The sequence below is a fragment of the Apium graveolens genome, chromosome 9, assembly GCF_009905375.1.
Source record: "Apium graveolens cultivar Ventura chromosome 9, ASM990537v1, whole genome shotgun sequence".
NCBI classification, from domain to species: Eukaryota; Viridiplantae; Streptophyta; class Magnoliopsida; order Apiales; family Apiaceae; genus Apium; species Apium graveolens.
In genome coordinates, this window is record NC_133655.1 from 15,582,647 (window position 1) to 15,592,838 (window position 10,192).

The 10,192-nt window shown below is 29.4% G+C and overlaps 2 protein-coding genes across 3 annotated transcripts; both read right to left on the reverse strand.

The window, feature by feature from the left end:
• Positions 1-1,685: 1,685 nt before the first annotated feature.
• Positions 1,686-2,051, reverse strand: LOC141685048 (cysteine proteinase inhibitor 4-like). The gene has a single exon (XM_074490172.1). It carries the CDS (start codon positions 2,049-2,051, stop codon positions 1,686-1,688), a length of 366 nt encoding a protein of 121 aa, XP_074346273.1.
• Positions 2,052-5,953: 3,902 nt separating this feature from the next.
• LOC141687456 (cytochrome b-c1 complex subunit 6-1, mitochondrial) lies at positions 5,954-9,493 on the reverse strand. Of its 2 annotated transcripts, none has more exons than XM_074492753.1 (5): positions 9,390-9,493; positions 9,174-9,223; positions 7,888-7,972; positions 6,366-6,455; positions 5,954-6,189 (listed from the first exon to the last, which is right to left on the reverse strand). In XM_074492753.1, coding segments are annotated over exons 2-5 (210 nt in total). In that variant the 5' UTR covers positions 9,176-9,223; positions 9,390-9,493; the 3' UTR covers positions 5,954-6,156. The 2 variants fall into 2 exon arrangements, with proteins under 2 accessions (XP_074348854.1, XP_074348855.1); XM_074492754.1 differs by lacking the exon at positions 9,390-9,493 and adding an exon at positions 9,305-9,328.
• Between the last annotated feature and the right edge of the window lie 699 nt (positions 9,494-10,192).

Here is a 10,192-nt window from a genome sequence, read left to right on the forward strand (position 1 = left end):
AATTGTTTTACTACATAACCTAGGTTTTCTCAACTGCTTTTGCTTCAAGAAGATAATGAATTCGATGATGATCGGAGGCGATAAAGAAACGCGAATCAGCGATGTTCATCCAGGCAATGCATCATCTCTAAGTATGTTGGCGGACTTGGCAGTGGAGCTCGGGAACAACATATTTGATGACGAGAAAGTAGAAGAAATCACAAGGATGAAGAAGCACAAAGACAAGAAAGACAATAAAACACAACTTTTGATGGTCGACAAACCTACAAACATAGTCCTTGTGATTAACATGAAGAAAGGTGTGTCACTGAAATTCAAAGATCATCACCCTGCGCCTGCAATTGCAACTTGATCATGGTGATCCTAGTCTGTCTTCCTAGAAATAGATGATTCTCGATATCTGCATTATAATCAATGATCTTTTAGCTATAGAATATCTTTTAGAGTCGCTGTGAAGAATTGCTAGGGTTTTTGTCTTCTGAGAACAGAGTTATGTATGTAAGTTTAGAGTAGAGGATATAATTTTTGCGGCAAGTTAACTGTTATGTAATTTTCACTTGTTTATTGATGTAGTTTTGTTGTTTCTTAATCAGAGCAAAGGATAAGTTTGTGGGGTTTGATCATCATGTACTTATGTTCTGTCCATTGTTGTTTATCGATGTGAATTGGTGGTTTGTTAATCAACTCGGGGCATACTCTTCGTGTAATCTTTACTTGTTCGTTGGTGTCTTTCTTTATATTATTTATATACTTCTGATCTGCCTATTGTTGCACTTATTATTGATTAAAATCATGGATTTAATTTAGTACTATTTAAGTTATTGATATAGATCCCAGGATTCTCTAAAAAACAGCTGGTTCCCGGTTGTTGGAGGAGGATCGCTCCGTCTAACTTCCTTTTCCGTGATCATATCGTCAACTATTGGAACCCTGTTATTGTCCATGAATCTCCGTTTTGGTTGTGGTATCGACATTGCTCTAAAAAGGAACGTTTAGCTGTTATCTCTTTCGATGTTCGACGAGAGGCATTCAGGTTATTGCTTAATATTGGTGGTTCCACTATTACTCATTAATACAGTCGATTATGCAGTATCAATTGTCGACAGTGCTCGATCCTTAAGAAGGTCTTACCGTATTACACTCTTCTAGTTTTTGTAGATGAAGAAGGCCATGTATTTGGATGAGATTTCGTATTGAAATATTGCGTGACTCATCAGTCACAGATTCTCAGGTACTATCTTTTTGATTAATTGATGACAAGCTTGCTGCTATTTCATGGTTGCAGGCTCTGTTTTCCTCTGTCTAATCAACAGGGGAAATCTTGGTTTGACGGATTTATGTAGTTAGATGTATAAACAGATGAATGCACTCGAAAAACGATCTATAACCCTTGTCGATAATTCCTCTTTCAGCTTTTTACTCATACTTGTCGCGCATTATATCTTGATTCCAGAATGGTTTGTTTTGCAAACTGTGTGATGGGTTAGCATAATTTTGTTTAACAGGTTTTTGCTCGTCGCATAGGGCTGTTTAGTGCCTTTCTCGAATATTTATGTTGCAAGAACTTGAATTACATCAAATTCAAAAATATAGACAATGAAAACGCGATATTAGCAACACATAACATTTTTAGTAAATTCATAGAGAGCATTTAAATACATAGAAATTTCGCTCAGTACATCTCCTCATTCCTCAATCAACCCAAATGAAACCAGTTTCTTTGAATCTGTGCCTGCCTTAACATACACAATTGCCTCATAATGTTGTAACATCTCATTCACGTCTTTCGCCTCAATGATCAACCGATAATAAATCCCTGCAACGACTTGTTTCTCACCCTTAACGATTTTCAAATACGTTATACTCTTTTTAGCCTCATTGTTGTGTTTACAGACCGCAAATTTTGCGATGGCTTGAATTTCCGGGGGGCTCGTGTCCTTGATCGGAACGTAGTCACCGAGAAGAATTTTTCTATGGGTTGTTTCTGCGTAGGAAAAGAGTGGAGAAATGGAGATGGTTATGAGGAGAAGTAGTTTGAATTTGAGAGACATTATTTGAGTATGGAGTTGAGTGAGAGGAGTAACGGTGGATTTTTAAAATTTGAAATAGTGGAGTGGTTATGAGTTGTTACAAAATGAAAACAGTTGGTGTCTATAATTTAAGCATTTGGGGGGTTGTTTGGTATGTTAAAGGTATTCTGAAATCAGCCACATAAACATCATCATATTTGTTTGAGATGTTAAATCTATGTATATTAATATTTCCAATTTCTTTGTATTTAGGTTATTATTTAACAATTTTATAAGACATGATGACGGCACCTATTAATTTTGAAAAAACATCCTTGTTTTTTATAATTTTGCGGGGCACTTTTTTTTATTTTTAAAAATTCAATAAAATCCCTTAAAATTTTATTTTAGGGTGACATGTGTCCAGTCTTATACTAAATACTCCCCGTCTAACAACCTAAACTCCCAATTATTGCATGCAGTCATATTTCTAAAAATTCCCGATTTTATCAATTATTCCCTACGTCACATATCTGATTTCTAAAATCCAATTAATTCCGATGTACTTTTCTTAATCGATATATTGAAAATAAATTATTCGTTATAAAATACAATTTATAACTACCAACTGAGTACTATGATAAACATATTAATTAATAAGTTACTAATAAATTAAGGGTTTTGAACTAAATTAAAATATTAAAATACATCTGATTTTCCCTGATTATTCCTAAATCAGTACCTTGACCGTTCTTTTCCGATTAACGGTTTGTATATCATTGTATGCAATATGTTGTTTGACTATAAATAGAATATATAGAATATTATATTAATATAATTTCTAATCCAATATTTATTCTACATTCCATTATTATTATTATTACAAATAATATACCTCGGGGCAAACAATAAATTCTAAATACTATAAGTTAAGCTGATTTTGATTGGATTATACCAATTTTAAATAATGATGGATCATACACTACGAAAACCCAAAATACATTGGTTATTTTTATTCTTTTAGTAATTATTAAATCTATATTATATTATAATAGACGAAACATTAAAAGTTTGGTAATCGGTGGGTCGGCACTTATCCTTACTTAAGTAAATGTCTAATTTATTTAATTTATTAAAATCAACTTCTTATTTTATTTTCCTTAATTTAGTTACAATCACAAGGAAACTATGTAATAAAATTATTAAATCACTCATGAACCTTAAACCATTATCACGCGGGCATCATCCTATTATCTGAGGTCATTGTCAACTAATTTGAAGTTAGACGATAGAGTAGATAACTGCTGCAACATGGAATTAGAACAAATTTATAATTTGAACCAACTCGATTACTGTTTATCTTTAGCTATACTTAACTATAATAATCTATACTATCTATACAATAATATAATAATCGGAATGAGTTATATTTTGTTTCAACGGTTATTCCATATTTTAATTATTAAAAATAAAAATAAATAATGTTATATACATGTTAAACTATTAAATTGTTAAATTACTAGATTTAGTCTCCTTATATCACTAAACTACGATCAAAACTTATCTTACTAAACTACAATCACAACTTCTTCCTAATTCTTTTATTATTCTTATTATAAATTTATATTTATTATAAATTTATATAAATATATTAAAGTTATTATATAATCGAATATAATAGAACGACCAACAACCAACCACCAAACTTAAATATAATATAGGAATATAATATAAGTGTTCAATTTTAAATATAATAGAATTGATAGGCGAGTAATTTTAGGTGTCTTATTTTAAATATAATAAAATATAATATTAAGTGTCCTATTTTAAATATAATAGAACGATCAATAACCAAACTTTTAATTTTTCGTTTATGATATAATAGTATAGATAGATATTAAAGTTATTATATAATCGAATAAACAAAGTCTTAAAATTATATGAATATTAACAAACACGTGCATATTTAAGCTAGTAAAAGTAAAACGACAAAAGTGACTTCCATCTCTACAGTTCTAATCATTATTTAATCATTTTCACTCAACCATCTTCTCTTTTATTTTATTATTTTATCAAAACTTTAAATAAACATCCTTTTTGTGGTGATATCCTATTTGGGCGAGATCTTTCTTTTATCTTGTTATCAAGGTTGTCTTAAAATCTTTTTTGGTGTGTGTATGTTTTGTTTATAATATTTGTGTATTTTGATGATGGTTTATCGGAAATGATTTATGATTTTTTAGGAAATCTGAATTTTTTATATCTAAACTCGGTGGTGAATATCATAAGAGCTTACTTTTTACAACAAAAAATTATTCATAGTTTAGAGACATTTGTTCTTCCGATTTTAATTGATGTAATTAAAAATTTTGAATATTTGACTACAAATGGCATTGAAGTGGCGGGATTTGTGGGAAAGCTTATTATAATTCTTTTTATTTTAAAGAATTTAATTTTACTTTGTTAAGTACTCTGAAAATAAGACGACTATTTGTTTAGTTGGTTTATATATTTCTCAGTCATGTTGTATTATCAGTTCCAATGTTCTGAATATCTTCTAGTATTTTAATGAATACATTCTATTTTATTTGTCAAAAAAAAGCCAAAGCATTAATTACTCTGCATGAATTTTTGGATTCTTGTGTGAACGCGCCTTTCTGAAAATGTTATTTTCAAAACAGTTTTCATTTCATTTCATGCGATCATAAAATATGAAATAGTTCTGGTCATGCCAATCATGGAAGAAAACTATAGTTCAGATTGCTATGCAAATGAAAAAAAATAGGAAGACAAAAAGAAGGAAGAATATTACTCGAAAATGACTGTACAGACAGAGCCGTGCCTGAGATTTTAAGTGTCTTGTTCAAAATCTAAAAAAGTGTCCTATTAATTTTTTTTAAAAAAAAAATTACATAAAATAATAAAATCTGAAGTTTATAAACAAAATATAATAATTAAAATACAAAAAGTCATTTTATTACATAATCAAAATTAAATAAAAAACAGTTATACATGTAAATTTTAATATGTTATACTATATTTTAGAAATTAAATATTTATGTTAAAAAGATAAGTTATACATGTGACTTATGATATATTATTTTATAAAAAAGTAAGATATAATATTGATAAAGAAAAAATATTCAAATAAAAATTAATTTATACATAAACTTGTAATTTAGATCTCTTCAACCCATTATTTAATTTATTTTATATTAAATTGACTTGTTTCATAAAATATATACATTAAAATGGGATATTTTAAGATGAATAATATACCTAAAATTTGAATCATTATTTGAATGCATAATAATATATATATTGTTACCAATAAAAAATAACTATATATAATTATATTAATTAACTATATATAATTATATTATTTAAACGTATAATATTTTTTTAATAATTTTTCATTTACAAATTTTTAACATTAAAAAAATTATATTTTTTTACTAAACATTCTTTTTCTTATTTTAGTAAAACATATTCCCTCATATTTTGAGGTCTCTGTGGGGTGGCACCACTGGCACACCGTCTACCGACTGCAGAAGTACCCATGTTTCTGCATTCATGCTGCAGATTAATCCCGTTTCTGCAAATTATGACAAATACATCTAATAATCTAATAATTTCAGAATAACCGTTAGTGAAGAGGTTTGCTAGTCCTCGACTCTAAACATTTACCTCTATACGTTCATAACTTGTATTATAACAGTTTTTTTTCATTACCACAGCAGGTTGTTTTGATGTTGTGTCTTCATGTCGATCATAGAAGAAAACATGTTCTGTTCATGCCAATCATAGAAGAAAAACTTGAAAATTTTGACCAAGTTATATATCAACTCACTAGCTTGCACAATTGACAATACTCATAATAAATTACTTGGCAAAAAAAATACTCATAATAACATGAATAAGTTTAAGATCTAGAGACATCTGTAGATGATCAATTCTTATTCCAGTATACTCTTTTATTACAGATACTGTAATTGAATTCCAACAACCATGTCGCGGAGACTAGAGTACAACTATCCCTGGTAATGGTATTACTTAAGAGAAACAGTTTTAGAGACGCAAATGTCGGTTCAAAAACAATAGTGAAAGGTAATAAATAATTATTCTTAGAATCCCTCTCTCTCTCTCTTCACTTCAGCGTCCCCAAGAGCTTAGGTGCAACCTATCAAAACAAAATATTTTAGTACCAGGAAAAGGAAGTGCCAGCACCAACACTGGTCATGTGTCAGCAATAAAAGAATTTCTTTCTTTTTTACAGGGAGGTCAGCAATAAAACTAATGATATGATGCTACAACTATGAAGGGAGTGTTCGAGAAAAGATAAGAATGGGGACTTACGCATTTATCAACACACTGCCAATAATCAAAATATTGTCCAGTGCAATGCTTGTGTCCCGAATCATCACCTTCAACCCTTTGAACACATGCCTGTTTTAAGTGCAACACATTCAAATTAGTAACAGACTAACAGCCGTTAATATCTCCATATAAGGGCAGTATCCTCTCTCTCCAAACTAAAAAGGTCAAATGTTTCTATTACTGCTAATATCCTAGTAGGTACCTATAAAAGGTATAGGGATTTTACAAATATAAATACATAATTCAAGTTAAAACTTGTAAAAAATAAACATGCAATTACCTGCTTTGTTAAATATAAGTGTGATTTCAAGTTTCCACTATAAAAGAGGCTAACCTAGTTACAAGGTCAAATGCTCTATAATTCACTAAACATTTATGAAAATTAAAAAGCCTAATGTTGTGCTGGTTGGTTGGAACTTAGAATGCAATAGGGTAGTAATACCAAGATATAACTGTGAAGGAAAATTAAAGATGTGTGAGAGTGAAAATTAGGTCAGATTTAATAATAGGATAGGGTCCAAAAAAAATAAAAAATTATGGGAACTTTAAAGAATATTGGGTAGCAGGTAGGCATGAGAATTCATTAGCAAATTGTCGAATTTAAAGTGCAATTTTAAAGAAAAGGGCTGAATGAGTATCATGCATAAAAGTGGTTTAAATTCATTTCATTTAAAGTGAAATTTAAAAGAAAAAGGCTGAATGAGTATCATGCATAAAAGTGGTTTAAATTCATTTCATTCAAACAAACATATTAAAACAGTGACTATTTGAAGATAATTAGTCATGAAGTTACAGGGTACCAACTACTAAGCCAACATACAATATTAGAACTGACAATTCCATAAGCCAATATTGCAAATTGCTTTAAATCTCCAATCCTTAAAGGCCTTGAAATATGTAAAGATATGTATATATCCTCACACATAGACACATATCTTTACCACACAAATAAAACCAGGAGAATTCTTATGACATTCCTACGATTTATTAATATATTTTATCTAAAAAACAAATTTCATAATATTGTGTTTCTAATTTCAAAGCTATCCTAGAAACTCTCCACAACATAACAGTACAACTATGTTTGTTGACAACCTCAGAAAAATTTGTCAAATTATTTTATTTCTTCAGTAAAATTTGGCAAATTTTATTCTCTCTGTATATAAATATAACAAAAGATATAAACAGGTAATGGACCATTCAAAGACACCTCTACTGCTTACATATGGTAGGCAAAAAAATAAGGGTACTTAGGGTAGGCCACAATTATTCAGTAGGATGATGCCTGTGATGGCATGGAGTTGGTTGACAGAGGAATACATATGTCAGTGATACCAATATTATGTAAATTGATAGGACGACCTGAGGATATTATTATGCAACTGTATATGGAAGTCTGATTATATACTACACATGGTTGCACGAAGAAGAGCGCTTAAATATTATTTGGGGCACATGTATGAAAAGCTCATAATAATTGTTAAAGCATATCTAATGTCACCTTATACTCAAGTAAAGGTTTAACACACTTGGGCTTGCACGAGTCCTCAAGGTACTTCTTCTGATCACTGGGTTCCTCGTCGGCCCTGAAAGGAGGATTATTAAATAAAAAATTGGCACAAAATTGAGCATGCATTGTTAATGGGAACCCACATAAAAGTCTTATATTTCTAGAAAGGAAAAAAAACTTCGGCAGATAGTCACAATAGCAGATAATTTTGTCATTTCAGACAGCTATTGATATAAAAAAAATAAGTAACAATTGCATTCAACGGTGTCTAACATAATCATTTGTACCAACACAGCAACGCGTCACTGTGTCAGAATACCATTTAGCTCAAAGAAGCTGTTCCACAATTATAAAAGTGAATGTAACATGTTCTAAATCAATTGTATTCAGCTCTGAGCGTCTCCACTGTGTGGCAAAAGTCTGGTGCTCAAGACTATGACAAAAAAAACATAATTGTTCATTTACCAGACAACAGTCAGACTTTTCTTATCAATATTCAGCAACCTTAATATATTTGATAATCTAGAATCCATATATTGACATGCTGATAGCCACTTTAAATCATTTACAGAGAAAACATTCCATAAATTTTAAGAAATCTCCCAATATCTCAATTTACACCCTTCATTATTATATAAATGAAGTAAAGACCCAGAGCTGATATTCATGAGAACAGAACTCCAGGTCCTCATATCGGCTAATCACTCAAGTTTCCTATAAGATCCTGAACAGGCAAAAAAGAAAGCTCAGTATATACACATCAGAGAATGGCCAAGGATGGCTCCACTCCTATGTGATAACTTTTCAATTCGTAACAAAAACTTATTTATGATATCTAAGATTAACCCATCCCTTAAACTTAAAACTAAAATACTCGCTTCCAGATAAAAGTACGTAAATGTGTAGTTTTTTCCGGAACCCAAGTACTTATTTCTAATATTTCTATTATAAACTAATTAAAAACAATAAGTAGTTTTCAAATTCCACCAAGTCATTAACAATGCCAAACTGTATACATACTTCTCGGCATTTCTAAAACTACTATCTAGAGCATTTTAGCTACTACCCTCTTCTTATCGTATCAAGAGCTCGAGAAAACCATACGGGTAAATTTAAAATTTCTGTATTTAACCCCAAAAAAAAACAACCTTTGTAGCACTAACAAACCAAGAATTCAAGAAATGAATTCTTGAAACATACACACAGATATAAATACAATTCAATCATATATATATATATATATATACAAATTCATCTTATTAAAAATCAATACTTACATTGCAAATAGAAATAAGATAGTCTAAATCAACTTCTTGGTCAGATTCACCTGCAATTAAACATACACAAAAATATGATTCTTGTTAAAAAAAATATTAATACTTAAAGCCAGGTATCGAATTAAACATACACAAAGATCTGATTAGTATTAAGTAAGATCAAAAGAAAGAAAATAAATGAAAAAATAAGCGAGAGATTAATTTGATTAAACATACCAAAGCAAAATATGAATTGAAGCCACAAAGAATAGGGAAGTTCAAGTCTAGAGGAGACTATTTTGTGTTTATGACCCGTCACTTACTATGGGCTTTGCATAGTGTTGGGCTTGATGGGCCGTTTCATTACAATCCTAGTGGTGTTTCTCAGAACAAGTTGTAGTTTGAAACTACAAATATTTTTTTATGGTTATGGAATTACTTTCGACTAGATTAATATCTTAGAATTAATATAAAAAAATATATCAATTTAATTGTGAAGTTCAATTGTGATCATCAAAACTTGTATACGCTAGATTATTCGAAAAATCATTGATTTTATTTTCAGTTTCAAGAATATTTGCATTTATTATATAAAGTGACCTGAAAACAAAACGATTAATTTTTTAGCTCATTTATATATTTTTTAACATGTTTTTATAGTTGGTTTATGAAACAAAGTAATTAATTATTTAGCTCATTTATATATATTTCAAGTTGTTTGGGGATTTTGTCCTAACTGAGTTATGTTTAAATTAATAAAATTTGCTTTAAATTTGTTAAAACAAAACTATAGAAAATTTCAAAACAAATTGAAATGTTTTATTCTTAATTACTTTGTTTATATATCTAATTTTTATAGTTATTTATAGAAGAATGGGACAATTATTACATTACACAAAAAGATGAATTTAATTTAAAAAATAGAATGTGACTTGAAAAATAAACGGACAATATTCTATATGACAATCTAAGGAAGGCCACATCTAAATTATGGGTTATAATAAGTTAAAATAATTATTTTTTAATGATCGAGAATCTAA

What these genes read in the sequence shown, in the direction of transcription:
- LOC141685048 (XM_074490172.1), bottom strand. Translation starts at nt 2,051, where the DNA reads ATGTCTCTCAAATTCAAACTACTTCTCCTCATAACCATCTCCATTTCT.
- LOC141687456 (XM_074492753.1), bottom strand. An exon ending in AACCTTTACTTGAGTATAAG is followed by an intron (nt 6,456 to 7,887) that starts GTGACATTAGAT and finishes CACTTAAAACAG; the next exon opens with GCATGTGTTCAAAGGGTTGA. An exon ending in GGCAGTGTGTTGATAAATGC is followed by an intron (nt 6,190 to 6,365) that starts GTAAGTCCCCAT and finishes TTGTTTTGATAG; the next exon opens with GTTGCACCTAAGCTCTTGGG.